At 42.8% G+C, this 27,500-nt stretch overlaps 2 protein-coding genes and 1 pseudogene across 6 annotated transcripts in view; all 3 read right to left on the reverse strand.

Moving 5' to 3' along the window:
• Nucleotides 1-4,080: 4,080 nt before the first annotated feature.
• slc43a2a (solute carrier family 43 member 2a) lies at nt 4,081-12,517 on the reverse strand (the record flags this gene model as incomplete). The annotated part of the gene is made up of 5 exons (XM_084197005.1): nt 12,385-12,517; nt 10,256-10,494; nt 4,677-4,917; nt 4,260-4,315; nt 4,081-4,157 (listed from the first exon to the last, which is right to left on the reverse strand). Coding segments are annotated over exons 2-5 (534 nt in total), but the record flags the coding sequence as incomplete, so codon positions are not given.
• Nucleotides 12,518-13,907: 1,390 nt separating this feature from the next.
• LOC311122669 (protein NLRC3-like) lies at nt 13,908-19,210 on the reverse strand (annotated as a pseudogene). Its single transcript has 7 exons — nt 17,144-19,210; nt 16,526-16,978; nt 16,289-16,375; nt 16,015-16,098; nt 15,827-15,910; nt 15,480-15,563; nt 13,908-14,001 (listed from the first exon to the last, which is right to left on the reverse strand). The product of its transcript is annotated as a protein NLRC3-like (transcript).
• Nucleotides 19,211-25,461: 6,251 nt separating this feature from the next.
• The window catches only part of LOC311122676 (unconventional myosin-Ic-like), a 56,971-nt gene continuing 54,932 nt past the window's right edge, over nt 25,462-27,500 (reverse strand). For 3 of the 4 annotated variants that reach the window (XM_084197011.1, XM_084197012.1, XM_084197013.1), the window contains exons 31-32: nt 26,412-26,569; nt 25,462-26,120 (exon numbers count right to left, since the gene is read on the reverse strand). In XM_084197011.1, the coding sequence (XP_084053137.1) occupies nt 26,443-26,569 (127 nt within the window). In that variant the 3' untranslated portion in view covers nt 25,462-26,120; nt 26,412-26,442. The remainder of the gene's footprint in view (nt 26,121-26,411; nt 26,570-27,500) is intronic. The other variant, XM_084197010.1, reaches the window with a different exon arrangement.

Here is a 27,500-nt window from a genome sequence, read left to right on the forward strand (position 1 = left end):
GTTTCATGTTTCTGTCTCTGTCTGCATCCCAAATGGTACTCTATTTCCTACATAGTGTACTACTTTTGACCAAGTCCCTATGGGCCCTGGTCAAAAGTAGTGCACAATATAGGGAATAGGATGCCATTTGGACACAGACCGTCTTTGTTAGCTCTGCTAGAGCCAGGCAGAAAAGGCTAGGTCAATACAATGGTGGACTGTCTGCATTCACCTACCAATCTCTACATGCTCCATTTTGGGATCTGAACAGTCATGGAGATAAGAGATAAAGTCTGTTTGTAGAGTGTTGGACTATGAGTAGCATCTAACTCTATAGGATGTACTGGAAGCTAAACAAGGTCGCTATGTTGTTGTGGGGGAGCAACAACATGATGGGCAATCCCAGAGTCTTTAACCAATACAGGCTGATAACTCCGGATCTATACACTGCAGTCAGTGCTGTGTCTGTGCCCTGAGCAGATAACAAAACGTTTACAATACACTTTCATACACTCACTAGGCTAAGTGCTATTAGTTATCACTTGAGAAAATTCCTATCTGAAATGCTGAGTGATGTTTGCATACAGTAAAGAATGCCTGTGGTAAGCAGTGTTCCTCTAAAGCCAATAAAGGAAGCAATCCTATCCTATTCTTATCTAAGTCAATACTACACATTCTACACTTTCCATATCAACATGTTGCTAACCAGGAGAGGCGCATGAGTGTCTCAAATGCGTGCACTACAGTTCTACTTGAAAAACAAGCCCTAACCAGAAAACAACCCATTGCATCTGGGTTCATCTGATTCTTTTGTGTGACGGCAGCAATGATCGTTATCTCTAGCGCAGGAGATGGAGACAGAGGGAGGAAAAAGTGGGAGAGAAAAGAGGAGAGTGGAAGAGTGGAATAACTAAAAGCCTCTAAGGCACAAAGGCCGGAGAGAACAGACAAGGAGGAAATTGACAGAAGGGGGGAAACAGAGAAGTGAAAGAGAGAAGAGGGGCTGCTGTTGCGTAAAAGCGTCAGGGCTTACTGGACTGGTTCTCAGCAGCCAAAGGGAACAAGTACAAACCGGTCCAATCCTGACAGGACAGACCTCCATCATAAAATGAGTCAACATGCTGTGTCCCTGACGATCACACGCAGACAACACCAGCCTGAATATCTCCATCTCTGTGCCATCACTCTACCACTCTATCTCTCTCCCTCTTTCTGTCTCTCGCTCTTTCTCTCACTCTCTCTCTGTCATCAACACTTGGTTTTTTGCATTGCTGGCCTTGATGTGAATCCCTATCCGCCCCTACTGGACATTAAACCTAAAGCTAGTGCACGGTGAAAACAACAACAACAACAGCATGTGCAGCAGTTGACTGCCTCTACGATCCATCCATGACCTTTAATAAGGAAATCAACATGACCCTGAGATCAGTGGCTCCACAGTCTAATAGTGTGTCATCAAGCACCAGTTAGCGAGTCAACATCTGATGGCAGGACATTTTACAGGCAGGGGGGTCGGTGTTCGTGGTGGTGACCCTGTCTGAGTAGAGAGGAACTATCATTAGTCTAGCCTGGTCCCAGATCTGTTTGTACTTTCCTGGCAAGAGAACAACATAATACAGATCTGGGACTAGCACAAACAGATCTGGGACTAGCACAAACAGATCTGGGACTAGCACAAACAGATCTGGGACTAGCACAAACAGATCTGGGACTAGCACAAACAGATCTGGGACTAGCACAAATAGATCTGGGACTAGCACAAACAGATCTGGGACTAGCACAAACAGATCTGGGACTAGCACAAACAGATCTGGGACTAGCACAAACAGATCTGGGACTAGCACAAACAGATCTGGGACAAGACTATCATTAGTTCACTTCACCTTTGACATTCATCTCTCTATCCCTCTCCATCGTTCTCTTTCCAAGTCCCAGGAAGAGGTAAATAATCATCTAGGTTTATCTTCTTTTTAACTTAATTCCCCCCAAGGACCTAGTGACACAGATCCCAGAGAGGGATTGGGACCAATGAATAAGTCCTAGAAAGGATTAGTGTTTCATGCAAAACAGCAAAACATGACTCAGAGATAATAGAATAATCATAACAAGTGCCGCAATGTACAAGAGGAGGAGCTCTGTGTCTATATGTATGTGCGTGTGTGTGCATGTGTTGGAGGAGTGCGGAGAGAGGGGCTGGGGAGTGGGGTCTGGTTGAGAAAGAGATAGATAGAGGAAGGTTAGGAGAGATATCCACAGTGGTGATTACTATTACTATGGCTGACTGAGGGAGAGATTGAGGTCAAAGCTATTAAAGAGAAGAGAGAGGGAGGGAGGGAGGGAGGGAGGGAGGGAGGGAGGGAGGGAGGGAGGGAGGGAGGGAGGGAGGGAGGGAGAGAGACTGACAGCCTGCTGCTGGTAACTGGAGAAGGGCTGCGGGTAGACAGAGATAGACTAGGCAGTTTACTGATAGAAAACAGAGGTGTGTAGAGGAGAGCTCTCCTCTACCGCCTTGGGTTCTCTTCCACTTGTTTACTGCAGCTGTACTGCCTGGGACACAGAGTGCTGAGTGTGCAATCATAGAGAGAGGGAAGGAGTGAGAGGGAGGGAAGGAGGGGGCAAGCTTCCAAACCACCCCCTTTCAGCAAATTAGAAGAACCAGGAAGAAGAGAACACATAGAAAGAAAGAAAAGGTGATGGAGTAGGGGTATCGTGTTGCATACCTTTCCTTTTGTGTAAATCTACAATCCAGATGACTTTGAAACTCAGAATAAACCTTAACATAATATCATATCAACTGTCTGTGGGGGACAAACTCAATGAGTTCAGACTGATTGAATGTATCCATTTCGGCTTTTGTGGGAAAAAAGGGTACATTTGAATAAAAAAAACTAAAACAATCCTCTGTGACAACCTTTGACCCCCACGCCCGGGAGGAGAGTGGAGAAGAAGAAAGTTTCGAAGAAAAAGGTCCGGCTGTACAAAACAACATGAACCCAGACCAGCAGTGTAAAACACACTGTTAGTCAGAGCAAGGAATTACAAGAGCGAGGTTACTGCAACAGAACAGCTGAAACAACACCAAAGGCCAGTTCCTTGGCACGCACACACACACACACGCACGCACACACACACACACACACACACACACACACGCGCACACACACGTGAGGGAACTAAACGGCTATAGCAGGACAGGCTGAGATATTCTTGCGTGGGGAATGAATGAAACCAGAGAAAATTAAAACAACACGACAGTATGGAAGTGGAAGTGGGGGGCAGAAGAAACCGGCTGGGCAGCTTCTGGGTGTCGTGGTAGTGTGTGAGTGTGCCAGACAGACAGACAGATAGAGCCCCTCTGAGCCCCTGCAGTGGGGGGTGGTGGGGAGGCCAGGGAGCAGGAAACTGCCAGGGAGGGGTTGAAGGAACCCCAGCAGCGCTAAGTGTGACTGACTTCATACTTCCTGTTTGTCAGCTCAGCATACAGTGCGGTGGGGGGGGGGGGGGGGGGGGGGGGGGTGACAACAAAGTAATACCAACTGTATCTATGCAGATAAACAATGAAACAATGAAATCACGTTATCTGTAAACACCATTGTGTCAGTGGAACCCAGCCGTACCTAAGGCAAGATGAATCAGAACATCTAGTCTAGCAGTCTGGGCCGCCCAATCAAAGGGCCCTCGTCAGGATCATGAATAAGTAATGAAGAGGTGTCTTTTTTTGGCTCTCAGTTGGACCAGAGCACGGTTGAATAATAGATTTCTAGCGCAGGGTCTGTCCCTCCTTCTTTTTTACTTTACCTCTCCATCCCTCTCCTTTTCCCTCTGCACGTGGCCTCCCTGTGATGCAGCACTTTCCCCATTTCTCCATCCGGTTTATGACATGTCCCACCCGCCCACCCCTCTCTCTTCGCTCCCCTCTCCACTCCGCTCTCCACCTCTCTCTCCCCACTGCTCTCTCTGCTCCCCTGTCTCCCTACTCCACCCTGCATCTTAGCGCTCTCCCCCCTCCTCACCACTGTCCCCATCCCCACCTCTCTCTGCTCACTCCCCTCTCTCCCCTCCCCACCCTCTCCCTGCAGTACAGGAGAAAACACCACTTACCGTGAGAGAAGTAAAGGTCATGCACATGCCTCCGAACCCGTTCAGTGCCAGAGCAAAGAATATGAGGATGGACAGATCTGTGCAGGGAAAACACATGTGTTAAGCAGACGGGATGGAACTGACATACATTCTAGAATAGAACATGAGTAAATAAAGAAAGAATAAAGAAATATACATACTCTTGGGGTCGCTCGATCCATAAGCGATCAGGATACAGGAGAAGGCAAAGCAGGTACTGAAATAACAGAGAACAGGTTGAATATGAGGAAGGTTTATTCATACTAAGACACACCCAAGCCAAGTCAGATATAGAACATAAAAACATATGCAGCAGGAAGTTGTGGGTACTAAAAATTATTAAACGCTGTACCGAGGTATAGGTTTTTGTGACAATCTCAATAACACTTTAGAGCGCCATGTTTGCATGTGCATTGCGGCAATTATTCTGTCATCCCACTTCTGACACCAATATAGTGAATTTGGGGTATAGCCACTTCCGGGACTCAAACCCGGGTACAGAGACTATCACCCCAACACCTCAGCTTAAATTATAGTGCCCACAACTGTACATTACTACCTTGTCTCTGTTCTCTTACCTGCCGAGCAGCCGGAGCTTGCGGGGGCCATACTTGTCCATGACAATGCCTAGGGGCAGGGTGATGGCACTGAGGAGGAAAGAGCCCACAGTGAAGGCCAAGTTCAGCATCTCATCCTGGTCCTTACAGATGGGCCAGCCGTTCATCTTGAGGTAGTCCTCCTCCACCATGGGGCTCTGGGTGATCCCCTTCTCATCCCCAACCAGGATTGGCTCAGACTGGTTCTGACTGGTGCTGTTACCTGGAGGCACAAAATAACTTTATGGAACCTTCAAATTCAACTTTATGGTCCCAGAGGGAAATAGATTTAGCATCATACATAGAAGATATAAAAACATACATTCAAAAGGGATTCCTGATGTTTTGGTAGAGAAATTAAGCATGATCAGACTATCAAGACGGGGGGCCAGTATGAAAAATGTATGCACTCACTAATTGTAAGTCGCTCTGGAAAAGAGCGTCTGCTAAATGACTAAAATGTCAAAAAGACGGGATTGGAAATGACAGTCATGCTAATTTCATCAAAAGACCCATAGATGAAACAATCACACTAAAGTTTCTTCCGAAACTTTACATTCTAGTTTGATTAGATAGAATGTGCCTGTTGGCAGTACATCATGGACCATCTGAAAAATGAAAAGCTTCTGAGAGTGCAGATACAATATAGGTTTGTTTGGGGTTGGATTGCAAGATATCTTGCGCAAGTGTTCTAAGAAACGTCCTCCCTCACTTGAGGCCATTGATTTCAGAGGAAACATCTTGAAAAGTCATCCATCTCAACAGTACATCTATATTTGTGTTTCATTTGTGTCTTGTGTGTCTCTTTCCTGAGACAGTGTGAGCCATGGACAGGCCAGGTAAACAGAAAAAGCTCAGTGAAAGATACTGTAACCAAACTGCTGGGATCAACAAGCTGCAGAAATAGCTGGAAGGAACTGGGTCTACTCTGAACCCCCAAATCAAGGCAGCTCCATGGCAAACCAACCCCTTAGCACCCCCAAACATTCCCAAAGTGAATCCCCAAGAGGATAGAGACAGAGCGCTCATATCATCAGTTATTTATTTCATACTTCATAACACTGTTTGTTATAAGGACTGGACACCAGTGCCTTGGTTATGAGACAGATTGCTGTTGTTGTTGAGGAGAGAAAAATAACTGTAGCCAACACCCACAAAATATAAAAAATTAAAGAGTATGATGACAGCCTTGACAGTGACAAGTCTCATAAAAAAAGTTGAGTATCCTAGGGGAGCTAGTAAGGCATTGAGTAAGGGCCTAGGGGAGGATAGGCTGCGAGACAAACTGTTTTTTTTTTTCAGTGTTATTCTCAGGTGACGTGACGTTTCTCTCCAAAAACCTTTGGTAACACAAGGTGTTTTTCAAGCAGTCTTGAAAAGCAGGTTGTTGTTTTCTTGAGAGTGAGTCTGGGAGTAGACATGACTGTATTATATAATCTGTAGGTTAAAGGTCATGGTAGATGGTAGTTAACATATAGGTTAGCAGAAGGCCAATGGCAGCTGGGCCTGCCTGGCTGTGGGGTCTTACTGCTGAGTAATCCAGACAATGTGAGGCTGTGCTGCTGCTGCTGAGTCAATAAGGGAAGCGCCCTGAGCCTTGCAGAGCACAAACACTGTGTTAGCGCAACAATGACCTTACAATGCCTTCAAACAAAACACTGTTCACTTCTCAGTTCTGAGGTTTTACAGCGTGATTCTAATGACTCGCAGAACATCCAGTTCCATTGAAATCATATGAACTAAAAATTAGTCTGACATTATTGCTATGATACTACAGTTCACCTAACCTATAATATTCAAATAAAATCATTTATCTAGCTAGGGCCCTGCTTTTCAGGTATGTGCCTGCAGCTTTCTTCCTTGTAATTTAGAGTCAGAATAAGAACATTCAGACTCTAAGACCATGCGCTAACAAGATTATTACATGACCAACATAATAAGAACATAATGTGATATTTGTCATCTTTAACCTGATCATCCATCAATGGGAAATGGATGTGTTTCTTCCTCGTGTCCAAAAAAACATTGCTTTGTGTAATAATCAACTAATCAATCTTCAACTAATCAATCAATCTATCTGCCCATAGATGCTGTATCAATCTCAATGCGTCTGACCCTATCACTTATCAGTGATAAATGTAAATGACTGATAGAATCCAGCGGACTAGCTTTGTTGCTAGAAAATGGTTGCCATAGGCGTAGAATGTCTGCATTTCCTCGCATTGACTCACCAGAGATAACCAACTGACAGTATTTTCCATCATCATCAGCCCTTAAAGCACTATCTATTTCAAAGCAGTGAGCAGACAGAATATTAATCAGCTCCAGATAATGTCCTCCCTGTCCTCCCTAACACCGCAAACATCCCACTGTTACTGAGCACTAATAACACTGACGCAACACTGATTAAAATAGTCGGCTGATAAGAGCTGGAAGGAAGCTAGCCTGGTGTCAGATAAAATATAAAAATAAAAGATGATGTTTTATTGTCACATACACCGGATAGGTGCAGTGAAATGTGATTTTTACAGGGTCAGCCATAGTAGCCCCTGGAGCAAATTAGGGTTAAGTACCTTGCTCAAGGTCTGTTTGTGCTGTCTTGGCAACTCCTATGGTCAAGCCAAACAAAAGTTGTCAAGACAGCACAAACAGATCTGTGACCAGACTAGTTTAAGGAAGCCGGTAAGGCTGAGTTCTGTCAGGGAGGTGGTTGGGGTCACAGGGTGGGTGAGGTGAGGGGTGAGCGGGGAGTCCGCACTGCTCTCTCAAGTCTCTGCTGAAACAACACTCATTCCACACTTCCACTCATTCCACACTGGCCCTAGGGCCTCTCATGTTCCCTGCTAGTAGCTAGCGACATGAGATGCCCCAGGGCTCATAGGGCCCATACTGACACAGACATTCCAACTATGTGCCCCTGCCATATACTTGACCTTAAAGCAAAGGAGGGGGAGGGGGAAGGGGGTCTAAGACAGGGACACCATACATGATGATAAAAGAGTTATGAAACGTGCTTTTCCAAGTTCCATTACAGAAAAAAAAGTTTTTCTATTCTATTTGTTGGTAGTTGTAATAGTACTGGCACTGGATGCTTCATACTAACAATAAAAACAAGAGGCTTGATATTTCCTGTACAATATGTTCTGTCCATGTTGTCAGTGAAACATGCCTTAGCTAAACTGAGTGTAAATCAAACTACGTCAACAGTACACACCTTACAGTGTTAAACTAACAGACTCTACCAAGATAAATGTCATGTGGGAATGATGACAGTCTAGTTTATGTAATGAAACACAAGAGCTGCCGGAGAGAGAGAGGTGAAGGGACTGGGAGTCAACGATGTTCCATGTGGGAGGAATGTGAGCCTCACACTTCACAATGTCAGCCTAACCACAAACTTTTCCATTTGCAGATAGGTGAGGAACCAAAACAGAGGTGGCCCACAGTGTCACACAGTCCAATCTCAGATCCTTTAAATCGAAACAACGATATGGGGACAAAAGTCACCATGACACCAAACACATAAAGGACTCTCAGCAATCTGTTTGACAGATGCCCTTTGAATGCATTCATCTTTTGAAACATAAGAGAAGGCAAGGATGAAAGAGTGTCGAGACTGACCTGATCTGCATAAATGAAAAGGCCTATTGACATGTTAAATGCTGCCTGGCAAATAGAAATCACTGTGGCAGATGATCAGAGGACTCTTGAGTTAATCACAAGCCATGCTCTATCAATATTATTATATGATCTAGTCCATCACAGGCCATGTTCTGAAGATATTACGTTACGACCTACATAATGATGATGTGCTTTATTTGTCCTATCATCTCAAGGTCTCAGTGAAGACACATATTTATCTTTCTCTCTCTCTCCCTCTCTCTCTCCCTCCCTCTCTCTAATGCCCACTGCCTCCCTAAGTGTCTGTGTGTTTGAAAGATGAAAGGAGGACAGATGATTCATAGACTATGGGAACAGAGAGAGCGAACGAAAGAGCGAGATATAGAAAAAGAGGGAGAAAGGGAGAGAGAGAGAAAGAGAGAGAGAGAGAGAGGGGGGGGGGGATCCAAGTCACTGGTTCGCTGTAGCATTTGGATGCAAATAAACCAATAAAACAAAAGACGCCCTTATGAGCACACAGAAATGTACCTGGTGCTTTCATCCCAGATCCCATGCCCACCACCCCCTGGTTTCATCCATCATCTCTGTGATGTGGATGATTTAGTGGAATCATCAAATCCCCATGATAGAGAGAGAGCTCTGAATCATAGCCGCATTAGAGGCTTGTTAAACAGGCTGACTGCTATTGATGTGTTATTTTTTCTCAAAGCTCAACTTCGGCGGGGCTGGAAACAACGCAAGTGTCTTGGCCAATGATCTAATAAATCCCTCTCGCAAACTTTCAAGACTAGCCAGGCTGTATAGGTGGATTTCTTTTAAAGACTCTCCTTTATGGCAACATCATCAATAAATCTGTACAAAAACCCCAATTAGGTCATTATCTGCAGCAGTTGTTCTGGGCCTGTATTCATAAAGCGTTTCAGAGTAGAAGTGCTGATCTAGGATCAGGTCCCCACTGTCTATGTAATCTTATTCATGATCGAAAAGGAGAAACTGATCCTATATCAGCACTCCCACTCCACTCCTAATATGGCCCTGGTTTCGTTTGCATTTAAGCAGACAAAGACCCTCAGGAGGAACTGATCATGTCAAACGTAAGGGGAAACTCATTCAATTCCTCTGCTCAATGTGATTGGATTAGAAACCCCCACCCCTTCATTTCATCCTCGCCCACAGAATATCCAGTTGATCTGAACATTCTGTCACACCATTCTATTTTAACATCCAATGAAAGAACTTACGGTATTGTTCTAAAGAACACTATTGAAGCGTTGGACCATTCCAACAAACGTGATTGAATTAAAACTACACAGACACATAAAGTCCTCTTTGTCTCACAGTAGTGAAATAGAAACACCTTTGATTGCTGAATTAAATAAGCATAATAAGTAGGATTGTTTAAAACACACTCAATCTTTGTCAGACCTTCAAAGCCCAAGAGATACCCCTTCACGTGTCTCACTTGCTGAGTGAGACAGCAATACTAGATATAGAAAAAAATGCTATAAAAACAAATTATTATATGTGTTATACCTGTGTTATTACACAAGTATTGTAGGTATGAGAATGATGGAAGGTTTTTGTTGCTTCAGTTTATGCTTGGTTTATGTTGCTAAAAATGCTTGTTTCATTGTGACATTTAGCAACATAAACCAAGCATAAACTGAAGCAACAAAAACCTTCCATCATTCTCATACCTACAATACTTGTGTAATAACACAGGTATAACACATATAATAATGGTATTCCCTTTTTAGGGTTTCCTATTCATTGTAATAAAAATTGTCTACAACGTAAAATATATTTCAGCACCTGGAATAGTGTTATACTGTATAAATCCAACCCATTGTCTTCATTTCCCAACCCCCTATTTTGACAAAACAGGATGTGTAACACAGAGCATTATGGGTATTGTAGTGCATCATGCTACACAGCTTTACCAGGTTCTCTGCAGAGGTAGGAGTAGAAGCCTTCAGACTTGAGCATGATGAGCAGGGAGCCCCAGCCCAGCAGCACAGCAGAGAACAGCAGGTTCTCTATGACCGCAGTCACAGCCATCCACCAGCGCCTGGAGAAGGCTGTGGCCAGGGAGGGTGCCATCTTTATTATTTATTATTATTATCTTCACAGGTAGAAGAGGGGCACAACGGTGCTCGTAGAACGAAGGAGGGCTGGTGGCCTGGAAGATAAGGTTGATACATGTTAAGGGGCTAAGAGTGTGAAGATACATATTTGGTAGTTGTTTGACATTTAAATGTGACATATAAATACTACACTAAACTGTATATGAGTTGGTGAGGGATACATCAGAGGTAGCCAATACATAAGGGGGATATACCTACACAAGGATGAAAACATGAATTTCCATTTCAAATAACAATCATTATGCTAATTATGGTATGTGTACAGTAGAAGATGAAGTTATCAGCCTTTTAAGTCACTGGGTTTCCTTGTCTTTGTCCTTGTAGGATAATACTTTTTCACTATTACAAAACAGCTGAGCTCTTCCAGGAGCGTGCCTGGACCACAAAACCCCTCCTACTCATGTACCAAAACACCGCCCTAGCTCCCTCTGGTTGGCAGATAGTTTTCTGGACCTCTACCATTGGCTGCATATTAATAAAGCTACCAAGAATGACTCCACGTGAGGCCAAGTTCCAGCCGGTTCGAACTAGTGCGGCGCGAGATCATCATCCTTTTTGTTCCCGTCGCCATCTTCACCAGACATCAATAACTGCCTATGGGCTAATAATGTAACAAATATATAATGATAATTATAATTTGCCTCTACAAAGCCTATGTATCACGGAATGTAGCCTAAAACTTACAACATACAATGTATTAATTAACACAAACCCACACTGGCCAATTAACTATTAGATATGCATTGCATATTATTTTAGTCTAAGAGGTGGTATTATTTTTCTCGTGATTTCACTGTCATTTTATTTTCACTACATATTAGCCTATATATGTTAGTTATTTTATTGATTGGTGTGAAGGTCAGGTCCTCAGTACTTTGGACAATGGGTATTAAGCCTATATTATGATTCGCCTTGTCCTTATGAGGTTCTTAAACAATAAGTATGGTGCGGGAAATGAGCAGCTCTGTAAACTGGTCTGAACTGGACTGAAATCATCTGCCCTCTCAATGCGCCTCCTCCTCCTGCACCCCCACCCCATCTCTTTCGCATGAAGTTCAGCTGTTCAGTATCGAAAACACAGCACGCCGTGCATAGCAACAGTCTCACCGTTCGAAACAAAGCTTCAATTAGCCAACAGCTTCCATGCAGTTTCACAAATCTCAACGACATTTGATGGTTTCACTATTATCATGCAGCACATTTCCCCTCAATGTTAATGTTATTACTAAAAAAATGAATAAATGGACACACAAGTAAGGACAGAATTATCTAATATGGCTGTATTTCGTTGCAAAGCAAATTCCCCCTTTGGACATTAAAAATATAAACTCTAAACACTTAAACTTAATCTGTAGAAAAGCAAAATAAAATCATGATAACATGACGTCGACATTTAAATACATTTTATAAGTCAACTGCATGCTGTTATTTCCCTAAAATAATTGTAACATTTCGTGATGCCAACGACAGCGTTGCAAACGGTGTATAGGCTCCTCAAGCAAAACACCATAAACAAAAACATAATTGGGATGATCACCCCCTCTTAAGTCACGTGGACTACACATCATGTAACAGTAAAGTTGCTATAGGGGAAACTAATAGCACTGCAATCAACAATAAACGCCTAATGTAACAACATCAAATTCAAAGTATAATTCACTCATACTTTCCTTGATAGGCCTATACACAGTCATTTTCAGATAAGTTTCTATTGAAACATTGTTGCATGTTTTGTCTCGGATAATCATTTCAGGGTCGGCTACGAAGATATGACAGACTATAAACAATGTTGCATTTCTGCACACTCAGTGTAACATAGCTTGTCTTTTTTTCAGTGACCAATTTTAAATAAAAGCAAAGTAGAGAATTTATAGATTTCTCCCCTTAGAATAACAGTAGAGCATCCCTAAAGTGCGGTACCATACCTGAGTGTCTGGAACCACGAACAAGGTCGCTTGCCTCTCCACTGACTGGACTCTGTCTTTGTCTTAAAATCTATAGTTGTTATTCTCAAAACAACAAATTACAGCTATACTGTAGACTTGACTCAATCTTTTGTTTCTTTGCATCCACATTTCTCTTTTCAACGCAGATTCCTGCTTTTATTTTCGCACCAAAGCTGCACAAACAAGCCTGCATCTCCATTGGCCAGGTCCTGAGCTAGAGACACGCTCAAACCAATCAGAGAGCGCTTAAATGATTAAATAAATAATTAATTGGTGAAAACAGCCAGCTAATGTTTTGACACAAAAGACAGGAGGGAGTTATGGCAAAGATTAACTTAAAAAAGGACCGTTGCAGGCATTGTTTTATTTTCAATTACATTTCGAGATTTGCACATTGCCTAGTCTATTTATAGATAAAACAAAAATAGCAAACTTGTTTATGGTTGAGGTAAATGGGCAAACAGACAAACTTTTTCCAAAGTGCATAACAAAGGGAATATGAGTTTCTACCTTCACAGGTGAGAAAATATAGAATTAGATGTGTAGTAATAGTAGCACTGTCCCTCATTAAATCAAATCAAAGAGTGGGCATCAGAAAAAATGACCTTATTATTCAGGTAACTTGACATATTTTCGTTTTTCTATGGAAATTGAAACTAAGGATAATGGCATGTCCCCATGGACCAGACTAGGAAGGAGCCAAACAAAGACACTATAGAAAGGTCCTCTGTAGCTCAATTGGTAGAGCATGGCGCATGTAACGCCAGGGTAGTGGGTTCGATCACCGGGACCACCCATACGTAAAAATGTATGCACACATGACTGTAAATCGCTTTGGATAAAAGCGTCTGCTAAATGGCATATTATTATCAAAAGTTTAAATTGATGCTGACATCTTGTGGTAGAATAAATAAATACTGTCAACTTCGTTTTGTCACCCTCAACTTAATACATTTCAATATTCAGTAGTGAAATTTAGTTGGCTACCAACAAATTATTGTTAAACCATTAATTTCCAACTTTGTTAGAGAGGGAACATGATCATCTAATTTCCACATAGTAGACTATGACCCTAGAGTTCCAACAGGTAATGCGTATGCAGGTCTATTGCTCTCTGCTGGCCATACATGGAAGTGCTGTTTAAACGTTTACGCGCTTCTTTACTTCGAGGCGTTTCTGACACAACATAATAATGCAAACTATTGGAAAAACGTGTAGACCTATTGCAGACGATTTCATTGACCTATGGCTACATTCATTGACTTATTACAACCTGACATCCAAATGTAAACTCAGTTAGTAATAATTAAATACTAATAACATCTTTCATACCATTTATATGTGCAAAAGTACCATATGTATTTTTTTATTTTTTATTTAACCTTTGTTTAACTAGGCAAGTCAGTTAAGACCAAATTCTTATTTACAAATAAACAACCACACCATCCACCAATGATGAAGTACTTGGAGTCTATCATCAGCAATAGGAAAGGCAGATGAAATCAGATGCACACTTTGATGTCCAGATGAGACATGTTCCTGGCGAACTCCTTCAGCTTCCTGACTCCCTCCTTTGATAACTTGTTGTCAAACATCCTGAGAAAAGAGACAGTCACAATGAAATGTCAACATATGTAAAATATTATCTTGTTCAAATAGTAGGAAATTGAGCAGATAACAGTATCAATGCTAAGTAAACTAATGTAAAGATGTTAAGGTTGCAGACCCATACCTGCAGATTGGAATTCAAATTCCTCAATGTTTTATAAGAAATGTATTAATTAGAGCATATACACTACCGTTCAAAAGTTTGGGGTCACTTAGAATTGTCCTTGTTTTTGAAAACACCAGTCTCAACGTCAACAGTGAAAAGGCGACTCCGGGATGCTGACCTTCTAGGCAGAGTTGAAAAAGAAAAGATTAAGATGGGCAGTCAGAGATATGGCTTTTTCTTTGTATCTCTGCCTAGAAGGTCAGCATCCCGGAGTCGCCTCTTCACTGTTGACGTTGAGACGGCTGTTTTGCGGGTACTATTTAATGAAGCTGCCAGTTGAGGACCTGTGAGGCGTCTGTTTCTCAAACTAGACACTCTAATGTATTTGTCCTCTTGCTCAGTTGTGCACCGGGGACTCCCACTCATTTACATTTTTACATTTACATCATTTAGCAGAAGCTCTTATCCAGAGCGACTTACAGTTAGTGAGTGCATACATTATATATTTTTTGGTCCCCCGTGGGAATCGAACCCACAACCCTGCCGTTGCAAACGCCATGCTCTACCAACTGAGCTACATCCCTGCCAGCCATTCCCTCCCCTACCCTGGACGACGCTGGGCCAATTGTGCGCCGCCCCATGGGTCTCCCGGTCGCGGCCGGCTACGACAGAGCCTGGATTCGAACCAGGATCTCTAGTGGCACAGCTAGCACTGCGATGCAGTGCCTTAGAGCACTGCGCCACTCCTCTTTCTATTCTGGTTAGAGCCAGTTTACGCTGTTCTGAGAAGGGAGTAGTACACAGCGTTGTACGAGATCTTCAGTTTCTTGACAATTTCTCGCATGGAATAGCCTTCATTTCTCAGAACAAGAATATACTGACGAGTTTAAGAAGAAAGTTATTAGTTTCTGGCCATTTTGAGCCTGTAATTGAACCCACAATTGCTGATGATCCAGATACTCAACTAGTCTCAAGAAGGCCAGTTTTATTGCTTCTTTAATCAGCACAACAGTTTTCAGCTGTGCTAACATAATTGCAAAAGGGTTTTCTAATTATCAATTAGCCTTTTAAAATGATAAACTTGGATTAGCAAACACAACGTGCCATTGGAACACAGGACTGATGGTTGCTATAATGGGCCTCTGTATGCCTATGTAGATATTCCATAGAAAATCTGCCGTTTCCAGCTACAATAGCCATTTACAACATTAACAATGTCTACACTGTATTTCTGCTCAATTTGATGTTATTTTAATGGACAAAAAAATTGCTTTTCTTTTGAAAACAAGGACATTTCTAAGTGACCCCAAACTTTTGAACGGTAGTGTACATGGTAAACCGAGAGTGTGTCACTGCTCACCAGAGATGTTCCAGAGTGGTATTCTCAGTCAGTGCTTCCATGAGGAGTTCTGCTCCCTTATCAGTAATCTGGTTGTCACGGAGCCTGAGGAACACAAAAACATGTCTGTTGCTAATATTGATTTACCTGACCAAAAGCCTATGTTCGAGGATCAATCCAAGACAGATCAACAACCTAGGTACAGCAATAGTGCACATCTGTGTTTGTTTGAATCCAGGCCTTATTCTTGTAATTACCTAGTGTGAACTAACATAAGAATATGCGAGAACTTGACCACAGATGTGTGACTAGGCTGTTTTTAACCGCAAAGGATGATATCTTTGATAGCAGTGGTTTCTCATCTTCACCTGATATCTTTAAGTGTATGATTGGTCTGCAGTAGATCCGCCAGACAGCCCGCTCCCACGTCGCCAATGTGATTGATGGCCATCCTTAAACCATGGAATGATGGCAGACAATGATTGGTGAGAGACTGCTTTATAATGAATTTTATTGACTAGCTGTAGCCTATCAGAGCATTAATATCCTGTGTTACCTGAGGTCGACCACTGTGTGGTTGTCTTTCAGTCCTTCTGTAAGCACCTTGAGTCCCTCGCAACCCAGTCCTGTCCCTACCACCCTGGAACCAGAACAATTACACAGGGTCATGTTCATTAGGGCATGCCATGGAAAACGTTTTAAACTGCTTTGCAACAGAAAAGGAAAATGAGTGTTTTTTTAAAAGTCCATGTAGTCCCTCCAAGGTGGTGATATCAGTTATCCTATCCAATTATTCTCTCTGCTTCAATTAGCCCTTATACTGTACTCACCACAGTCTCTCAACACGGCAGTCTGGGCTCTGCACAGCACAGGCTAACACAATTGCCCCCTCAGGACCCAGTGGATTCTGACCTAGCCTTTATGAGGAAAAAATACAGGAGATAAATACACAGGGTTTTCATTCTCATGTATCATGAAACAAATACAGTTTGGAGAAAAATATAGATAACTTCATTTTTGTGTTTGGATTAAGCCTGATTTAAGGTGTTACACATGACTTAGCCCACCTAAGGGTGTTGAAGAGAGGGAGTACAGGCAGCAGTCTACGCAAGCCCTCCGCGTCCAGCCCCTGGGCCTCCAGATTTAGATCCTGCAGGTCTGGGATCAGCTGCAGCAGGAAGGCCAGTTCGCTCCAGTCCCTCTTGGCTGGGCCAGACTGGTCTGGGACCTGTTGCTGGGCCAGGACCTGCAGCCAGCTTTGTAGACGCTGGGCCAGGCCTGGGTCCTGGGCCTCTTACAGGCAGTGGCACACGTTGACCTGCCTCTCTGGACTCAGTCTGCCACATTGGAGCTGGGAGTGGAGCAGGCTCAGGAGAAAGGGAGGGGTGGGAGGAGGAGGAGGAGGAGGAGAGGGCAGGGACAGAGAGGAGGAGGAGAGAGATGGGAGTATTTGTGATCTGCCTCGGAATAGTCCATCCAGGATTACACGGATTTGAGGTACCAATAGGCCAGATACAAATCTACCCAAGGAGAGAAATGCGAAATAATGTACAATTAATGGAGAGAGAAACAAGTTAACAAAGAGACATTTTCTGAACGTTAAATGGGATGAAGTGAATGACAAAACACAATACTACTTTTATCTATGTATTTGTATATGTATTTGTATGTACATATTATTTGACCTGCAAAAGAGGTCCATGTGACCAGACTGATGGTGTCCACCCCAGGAGAAAGCCTTCTTGACGTATCTGCGCAGGAGTCGTCTGGGCCTCAGCAGCTTATTAGCAGTGGAGGTTAACACTTTGTGCAGGGCGACTGAAAACAGGGCTACACCACCGGCTGACTTGAGCCCTGAGAATGGGTCTGAGCCGGAGAGGGCCTGCAGGATGTAGTACAGAGCAGCCAGGAACTCCTGTACACTAGTGTGGATGAAGTGGAAGCTCCTCTGGTAGCTGAGCGAGGCCCGGTCCTCTCTGAGGATCTCCACCAGGAAGGCCTTGGACAGGCCGCTGCAGTCCAGGGAGAAAGAGCTCAGATCAGCCTGGTTGAAGAGGAAGCGTCGCTCTAGAAAGCCCTTGAAGGCCAGGGCTCCCAGGTTTCTCAGCGTGGGCTGCATCTCCTGTAGGACCTGCGGAGCCTCCTGGAGACGCTGCGGGCTGCAGCCTTCCTGACTGCGGCCCTCTCCGTGGAACACCAGGATGGACTTGAGGAAGCAGCAGTAGATCTCTGTGATGGTGATGGGCTTGACATGGCCGCTCATTAACATCACCCTGGGAACAGTGGAGGAGAAGGTGGAAGGGGTTGGAGTGGCTTCTTCAGCCCTGTTGTTGTTGGTGGTGGTATCACTGGAGCCTGCTGGCCTTGTCCTAGCTGTACTGGGCAGAGTGGTGGTGGTGACTTGTCTAAGGCAGCAGGGGGTTCCATCACGCAGGGCAGTGGAGACAATCCAGCAGAAGGCCGGTATACGGCACATGAGCTGGAGGGGCTGGTAGGAAGAAACATAGCCCCACACGTCAGAGGCCACCAGGGGAGAGCTGCAGCTCTGCTCAAAGTAGTGCCTCTGCTGGTCTGTGGAGAAGCCCAGGATGCTGTAGAGCTGGGTCACCAGCAGGGGAGGGACCTTGGAGACGGAGTGGGGCCGTGATGTGACCAGGATGGAGATACCGGGGAGGAGGTGACCCTTAATCAGGTTCACCACCATCTCCCCCATGCCCAGCCTCCGCTCCGGGTCTGAGCACTTGGGGCTCCGCTCAAAGTCCAGGGGGAAGCGGAACTCATCGAGCCCGTCCAAGATGAGCAGGATCCGTCCAGGTTGGGAGTCAACGATCCGGGCCAGAACAGGTTTGAGGTGGCTGTAGTACACCAGGAGAAGCTCCTGCAGGCTCTGAGGCTCACTGAGCAGATTGAGCTCTCTGAAGGATAGGGACAGGACTATCTTCTGGGAGTCAGAGTCCCTGGCCCACTCATGAACCAGCCGTCTCACCACGGTGGTCTTCCCACTACCGGCCACCCCCGAGAGCAGAGTCATGTCGTCTCCTGGAACAGACAGCAGACTCTGGCAGACATCTTGAAAGGTACAGACCTGGTCCTGGCTCCGGAAGGCGTCACCCACCATGGCTGCCTCGTGCTGGTGGTACTGCAAGGGAACAGTGTAGCCCACGCACCTGGACCACATGATATCTGTAAAGGAACCAGGCTCATCAACACTCTCTGAGCTACTACATCTACTAGTCCTGATACTAAGGTAATCAATGGGACTGTGCTGCCTGCCTAATATGTTCTTGTGTTTCCTCAAGTGCTCCTGCATGTTGGTTGGACTAGAGCCACTGCTGCTGGGTCCAGAGCCCTCAGGTGGGATAGCTGCCAGCATAGACTCAGACTCCGTGTTGGCTCTCTGTGACTGTAGTACATGAAAGAAGGCTCGACAGGCTTCCTCTCCACGCCCATGTAGCACATCCAGCAGAGTCCTCATACAGTCCCTCTCCCCCAGGCGACCTCCCCCTCTCACCAGGCTGAGGTCCTCCTCAGTAAGAGCCCCTACCTGGTAAAGAAGCTCCTGGAGGTGGGTGACATTTTGGCTGCAGCTCTCCACTAGTTGCACACGACGCTCCTGTAGTGCTATACTGCATCGCCCCACTGCCATTGTGGGGAGACTCACTCTTGCGGTGACTGGTTTAACAGACGATATTTGTCTATTGTCCGCTTATTCAACAACATACAAGACTTGCAAGCGAAGTGGTTTGAATATGGAAGTGGTTTTAATACGTGGGTAAAGATCTTCCTCTTTCCTTTCTGTAAATTGAGGCATTGTTTTCAGCATAAAATGGAACAATACAGGTGAGGGAAAAAAGTATTTGATCCCCTGCTGATTTTGTACGTTTGCCCACTGACAAAGAAACGATCAGTCTATAATTTTAATGGTAGGTTTATTTGAACAGTGAGAGACAGAATAACAACAACAAAAATCCTGAAAAATGCATGTCAAAAATGTTATAAATTGATTTGCATTTTAATGAGGGAAATAAGTATTTGACCCCCTCTCAATCAGAAAGATTTCTGGCTCCCAGGAGTCTTTTATACAGGTAACGAGCTGAGATTAGGAGCACACTCTTAAAGGGAGTGCTCCTAATCTCAGCTTTTTACCTGTATAAAAGACATCTGTCCACAGAAGCAATCAATCAATCAGATTCCAAACTCTCCACCGTGGCCAAGACCAAAGAGCTCTCCAAGGATGTCAGGGACAAGATTGTAGACCTACACAAGGCTGGAATGGGCTACAAGACCATCGCCAAGCAGCTTGGTGAGAAGGTGACAACAGTTGGTGCGATTATTCGCAAATGAGAGAAACACAAAAGAACTGTCAATCTCCCTCGGCCTGGGGCTCCATGCAAGATCTCACCTCGTGGAGTTGCAATGATCATGAGAACGGTGAGGAATCAGCCCAGAACTACATGGGAGGATCTTGTCAATGATCTCAAGGCAGCTGGTACCATAGTCACCAAGAAAACAATTGGTAACACACTCTGCCGTGAAGGACTGAAATCCTGCAGCGCCCGCAAGGTTCCCCTGCTCAAGAAAGCACATATACAGGCCCATCTGAAGTTTGCCAATGAACATCTGAATGATTCAGAGGAGAACTGGGTTAAAGTGTTGTGGTCAGATGAGACCAAAATCGAGCTCTTTGGCATCAACTCAACTCGCCGTGTTTGGAGGAGGAGGAATGCTGCCTATGACCCCAAGAACACCATCTCCACCGTCAAACATGGAGGTGGAAACATAATGCTTTAGGGGTGTTTTTCTGCTAAGGGGACAACTTCACAGCATCAAAGGGACGATGGACGGGGCCATGTACCGTCAAATCTTGGGTGAGAACCTCCTTCCCTCAGCCAGGGCATTGAAAATGGGTCATGGATGGGTATTCCAGCATGACAATGACCCAAAACACACGGCCAATGCAACAAAGGAGTGGCTCAAGAAGAAGCACATTAAGGTCCTGGAGTGGCCTAGCCAGTCTCCAGACCTTAATCCCATAGAAAATCTGTGGATGGAGCTGAAGGTACGAGTTGCCAAACATCAGGCTCGAAACCTTAATGACTTGGAGAAGATCTGCAAAGAGGAGTAGGACAAAATCCCTCCTGAGATGTGTGCAAACCTGGTGGCCAACGACAAGAAACGTCTGACCTCTGTGATTGCCAACATGTTTTGTAGAGGGGTCAAATACTTATTTCCCTCATTAAAATGCAAATCAATTTATAACATTTTTGACATGCGTTTTTCTGGATTTTTTTGTTGTTATTCTGTCTCTCACTGTTCAAATAAACCTACCATTAAAATTGTAGACTGATCATGCCTTTGTCAGTGGGCAAACGTACAAAATCAGCAGGGGATCAAATACTTTTTTCCCTCACTGTAGTAGCAATTGTCATTTCAGCCATGACTAAAAACAGGAAATATCATTAATACATTCAATTATAATGAGTTCAAAACCTGATGTAGGCCTAAAAAGAATCTTATGGCATGATAATATTAGTGTGACATTGTAGCTTAGGCTATAAAACAAACTTGTCAACTATAAATGTTATTGTATGTTATTAAATTGTATGTTATTGAATTGTAATTATTAAGTCAACATAAATAGAAAAAATATATATATATATAGAAAAAAATATATATATATATACAGACTTTAATCCAGAGTTTGCAAGATTCCATAATAACCTATGTTGCCACTAAGATTGCAAGATAACTTATAACAGGTGTAATTACATGATTATTACAATAAAAGGCATCAGTGACATTGTGTCAAAAAGTGTGAAATTAGTGTAAAAAAAAAGTCAGAACATCAACGTAGAATGATTACTAAAAAGCAACTTACCCTTTTTGAAAGAGGAACTAACAAGTAAAGACTTAAAAACTTTCCCAAATGATGAACCACTGATATAGCGAGGCTATACAGTGAGGGAAAAAAGTATTTGATCCCCTGCTGATTTTGTACGTTTGCCCACTGACAAAGAATTGATCAATCTATAATTTAAATTTATGATTTGAACAGTGAGAGACAGAATAACAACAAAAAAAAACAGAAAAACGCATGTCAAAAATGTTATAAATTGATTTGCATTTTAATGAGGGAAATAAGTATTTGACCCCCTCTCAATCAGAAAGACTTCTGGCTCCCAGTTTTCTTTTATACAGGTAACGAGCTGAGATTAGGAGCACACTCTTAAAGGGAGTGCTCCTAATCTCAGCGTGTTACCTGTATAAAACACCTGTCCACAGAAGCAATCAATCAATCAGATTCCAAACTCTCCACCATGGCCAAGACCAAAGAGCTCTCCAAGGATGTCAGGGACAAGATTGTAGACCTACACAAGGCTGGAATGGGCTACAAGACCATCGCCAAGCAGCTTGGTGAGAAGGTGACAACAGTTGGTGTGGTTATTCGCAAATGGAAGAAACACAAAATAACTGTCAATCTCCCTCAGCCTGGGGCTCCATGCAAGATCTCACCTCGTGGAGTTGCAATGATCATGAGAACGGTGAGGAATCAGCCCAGAACTACACAGGAGGATCTTGTCAATGATCTCAAGGCAGCTGGGACCATAGTCACCAAGAAAACAATTGGTAACACACTACGCCATGAAGGACTGAAATCCTGCAGCGCCCGCAAGGTCCCCCTGCTCAAGAAAGCACATATACAGGCCCGTCTGAAGTTTGCCAATGAACATCTGAATGATTCAGAGGAGAACTGGGTGAAAGTGTTGTGGTCAGATGAGACCAAAATCGATCTCTTTGCCATCAACTCAACTCGCCGTGTTTGGAGGAGGAGGAATGCTGCCTATGACCCCAAGAACACCATCCCCACCGTCAAACATGGAGGTGGAAACATTATGCTTTGGGGGTGTTTTTCTGCTAAGGGGACAGGACAACTTCACCGCATCAAAGGGATGATGGACGGGGCCATGTACCGTCAAATCGTGGGTGAGAACCTCCCAATGCCAGGGCATTGAAAATGGGTCGTGGATGGGTATTCCAGCATGACAATGACCCAAAACACACGGCCAAGGCAACAAAGGAGTGGCTCAAGAAGAAGCACATTAAGATCCTGGAGTGGCCTCGCCAGTCTCCAGACCTTAATCCCATAGAAAATCTGTGGAGGGAGCTGAAAGTTTGAGTTGCCAAACGTCAGCCTCGAAACCTTAATGACTTGGTAAAGATCTGCAAAGTGGAGTGGGACAAAATCCCTCCTGAGATGTGTGCAAACCTGGTGGCCAACTACAAGAAACTTCTGACCTGTGTGATTGCCAACAAGGGTTTTGCCACCAAGTACTAAGTCATGTTTTGCAGAGGGGTCAAATACTTATTTCCCTCATTAAAATGCAAATTAATTCATAACATTTTTGACATGCGTTTTTCTGGATTTTTTTGTTGTTCTTCTGTCTCTCACTGTTCAAATAAACCTACCATTAAAATTATAGACTGATCATGTCTTTGTCAGTGGGCAAACGTACAAAATCAGCAGGGGATCAAATACTTTTTTCCCTCACTGTAAGTGAACATTGATTAACCGCCAATGCCATATTTCTAAATAACAGTTCAAAACTATTATTAAAGCCTGGTGTGTTGGTTTTTATACACCTATTGAGCAGAGAGACTATTCAAACTCAAAGACTACAGATAATGTCAAGTTCCTCATCACAGCAGAGGATTGCATCACTTCGTACAGTCCCTTGAGATCAAAACCCCATTTCAACATGTTGCAAGATGGTACTTTTTAGCTGTTCTGGCTTGGGACTATAAAGACTGTACAGTAAAATTCAGAGTAAGCCTAACTTTACTTGAATAATCTAGTTAGGGTACATTTCTGATGTGCCAGAAAAGACTGCATATTCTGTCCAGAGTTTGGATTTAATCAAAATATTGAACCAATGCAAGTAACTGGTACCCATATTAGCAAAACCAAAGCATGGTTTGCTGTTATACCTTGTCCATTGACCTCTTACATGGTAAAGAAACCAATATGTCCTTTTGTAATTTGGGTGAACTATCCCTTTTAAAATGCATCAAATTATCAAGGAAGGAAGTTTGTAATGAAGGACCCAGACAGAATCATTTAAGTTTATTTTGACATTTTAGTATTTAATCTTTAGTGTGTTGGTCTAATTCTACATGATGGTGCATACAGTAACTCAGGACTGATAACATGTGTATTGTAAATTATTAAACATAGGATTTGGTTTGAGACAGGCTTTACAGAGAAGGTTCTATGACATTTTAAAGGAATAATCAGATTTTTTGGTATATATATATTTTTTTTTACTCTGGAATAAGTGACATCGTCAAGGAGGTATTTGTCACTGAATTCCATACAAAATTGGTTGTATTTCTTACAAACTCAAGGCACATTAGCAACATACAGTTTTTGAACAAGACAAAATGCATGTTACACTTTCACAAATCCTCACTTGGCTCAAATCTCTTCTTAGAGCACAGAACACAATAGTCTGGTCCCAGATCTGTTGGTGCTGTCTGGCATTAGCATGACAGCACAAACCGATCTGGGACCAGGCTAACCAAACACACATCTCCCACCAGGAAAAAAAAAAATGCTTTAATTGACATATAATCATACAACAGACAATTAACAGACATTACATCCACTATTGCTTCTTTAGCTAGTGTCAGTGCAGTAGCACACCTTTATTTAGGCATATTGCACCTGTCTTACCGTTCATTCATTGGGTTGTCAGCTGTATACTGTTCAGAGGCTGGGTCGTAGAGGGAGGAAAGCAAAGAAGAAGTAGCGCAGAAATGTGAAGAGTGAAACGTAGCTCAGAAAGTCAGCTGGGGAGAGGTGTGTAGATTAAAACTAAAATCTATGAACTGTAGTGTCACGTGGGTCATACCAATACACCTCTAGCTTGTTACAAAGATTGCTAAGTGTTCCTAAGGATGTTACCGTTGATCCATGTTCTTTCTGTGAAGAACACTTTTGGCTATGTGTATGTCCTATGATGTAGGTATTAAACACCAGGAAAAGACTTGGCTGCATTAACTGCACTTTAATGCAGTGCATCTCTCTTGAAGACCTGGGTTTGGAAGTGCCAATAAAAAAAATTATAGCATGTTGAGAGGGCTGGGCTGTATGTTGTAGATACACCAGTATAATTTTGGCTGTATTATAGCCTAACACTGTGGATAGATTATATATCAATCTTTAGTGCATTTGTCTATACCATTGTCCCTGTCACAAAGCTAGCACAAAAATCCTCATCAGGAAAGTAATGTTAAATGTGGTAAAATAAGTAGTGAACCTTGTTCTGACTACTACTATAGCCTGACAAGAGCTGCTACACATATCCAGAGAAAATGACAGCCTGGAAACTTGACACAAAGGAAAGCAAATGGATCATAGCATGTTTCCCAAAAGCGTCAACTCTACAGGTTTAACTTGGAGTGAAATATGTGTGTGTACAGTATGCATTTGTCTTTCTCTCTGAATCGTCTTCTTCTAGGCCATCCTGAGGGTACACAAGACATATCTGGCTCTAACAACAGTGGACTCAATGTCATCCCCAACGTGTCATTGTTTAATTGGTGTATCAACATATAAATAATCCATTAATAATAACTTAGTAAAGGAGAAAGGCACAATTGCTGGGTTCAAACAAGAGATAAATGCAAAGACAAAACAGTTTTCTATTCTTTCCCCCGCCATTTTCTTTCTCTTGCCTTTTTCCTCATTTCTTCCTCACCTCCTTTTTCCTTTATCTCTGTTATATATATATATATATATATATTTTGTTAAGACCATTCACTATGGTGTTTCCATTATAAATCAATTATAAATAATTTCTGCTCACCAAAATGCTTTGGTTTACGCTTTCATTTGGGCTCCATGATATATACATCAAAGAATGATTTAGTGATCGATGGCACTGCACAGACCAAATGTACTCTACATTCTGGCCAGTATGCTCTGGGTCAAAGGTCACACACCCACATGACTTCTCTGTTGATATCCCTTCGGATCAAAAACCTCAGAGTATTGTGTCCTAGTCAACACAAGTTTGAAAACATAATTCTTCCTTATGAACTTCTCTCTCAAACTCCCTGCTCCTCATTAGTTTATAACAAACCTAGCCTACATACCATCAGCCATGTACTGCATCTCCACTTTAACAAAAGCTTCTGTCCCAAACAGTTAAAGAGTAGTATCAGAGAGGGTGCAAAGTCTAAATTGCTGAACAGAGAAAATATTGTGAAAAAAGAATGACGGAAAGAAAAAGCAAAGAAGACCCATTACAACCTCATTGACTGCTTGGTCATGTTCCCAAATTAAGCAAGACAAACATAAGTAGTGCAGGAAAAATGCACCAAAACATTGTTATTCCTTGGCTTCATATATAAAATCGTAATATTCAAATAACAACAAGTATTAATCCCCAAAATATATAAATATCAATTAATTAATCGCTGGACTTTTTCTTAATTGGAAGCACATGCCATTCCTGTAGCGAGAGCTGGCATTTGATTGGCTTAGGCAGAGAATGGTCTGCGGTTGTGATTGGTGAATAGGAGCGTATTCCATGAAGTACTTCCTTGGCGTGGTCAGATGATCAGTCATGTCTATCATCTTGAGTTCAGTCGAGGGGCAGTCTGAAACAGTTCAGGGAAGACATCAGAGGTAACCATTACAAAATAAGTTATCTTAACCAATCAATCAACGATTGATTAAAGTTATCTTTACAATGTAAACATGCAGAACAAAATGGTCTCTACCTGAGATACCCCTACAATGAAAATCAATGTACAGTTTTACAGGGGACATTAACAAAACAAATCAGCTTAAAAAGTACAGTACAGTTAGCTTTTATAGACACTAGTGCAGGACTCCAATAATCAAATCAACTCTGACTCCAATCATGCAGTATTGATGTTCCAACCTACTGTATTAGTCCTGTAGTGGAGGACTGATGGTTTACATCCTCCCGTTATTCCGACTCACCACTGAGAGGTGGCCATTCTTCGCCTTGGCAACCAGCAGCTCAGAGCCAGACGTGAAGTCTATGATCCCTTCTTTACCTTGGCCCACTGTGAAAGTTATACTGGGAGAGAGAGAGAAAGAGAGATGGAGAAGGAAGAGATGAGGTGCAGTTCATTTACAGTCAAAAGATAATTGTTTTCTATCAAATTAAATTAAATCAGATGGTGATGTATCGCTGGTGTCTATGAATTCAAGTCCTGTCAGCTGGTGGTAGAATTCCATGTAAGCAATTTAACCCCCTAACGTCAATTGATGCACTGGTGTGCAGTGGTGTAAAGTACTTAAGTAGTACTTTCAAGTATTCTTACTTAAGTCGTTTTTTGGGGTATCTGTACTTTACCTGACTATTTATATTTTTGACAACTTTTACTCCACTACATTCCTAAATAAAATAATGTACTTTTTACTCCATACATTTTCCATGACACCCAAAAGTACTCGTTATATTTTGAATGCTTAGCAGGATAGGAAAATAGTCAGATTCGCGCACTTATCAAGAGAACATCCCTGGTCATCCCTACTGCCTCTGATCTGGCGGACTCACTAAACACAAATCCTTCATTTGTAAAGGATGTCTGAGGGTTGAAGTGTGCCCCTGGCTACCCCCCCCCCCCCCCCAAAAAAAAAAATTGTGCCGTCTGGTTTGCTTAATATAAGGAATTTGAAATGATTTCTTCTTTTACTTTTGATACTTGAGTATATTTTAGCGATTACATTTACTTTTGATACTTAAGTACATTGAAAACCAAATACTTTTACTCTAGTAGTATTTTACTGAGGGACTTTCACTTGAGTCATTTTCTTTTAAGGTATCTTTACTTTTACTCAATAATGACAATTGGGTACTTTTTCCACCACTGCCTGTGCAAAAGTGCATAGTTTATATTTATATGAATAAAATCTGAACAGTAAATGTTAGAAACGTACAGCTCTTTTTCTATGAAAACTGACATGCCGCTGAAAAACACAGTATATGGCTTATCTAGTTCCAG

This window comes from Coregonus lavaretus, assembly GCF_964263955.1.
Source record: "Coregonus lavaretus genome assembly, contig: HAP1_SCAFFOLD_1248, whole genome shotgun sequence".
NCBI lineage: Eukaryota > Metazoa > Chordata > Actinopteri > Salmoniformes > Salmonidae > Coregonus > Coregonus lavaretus.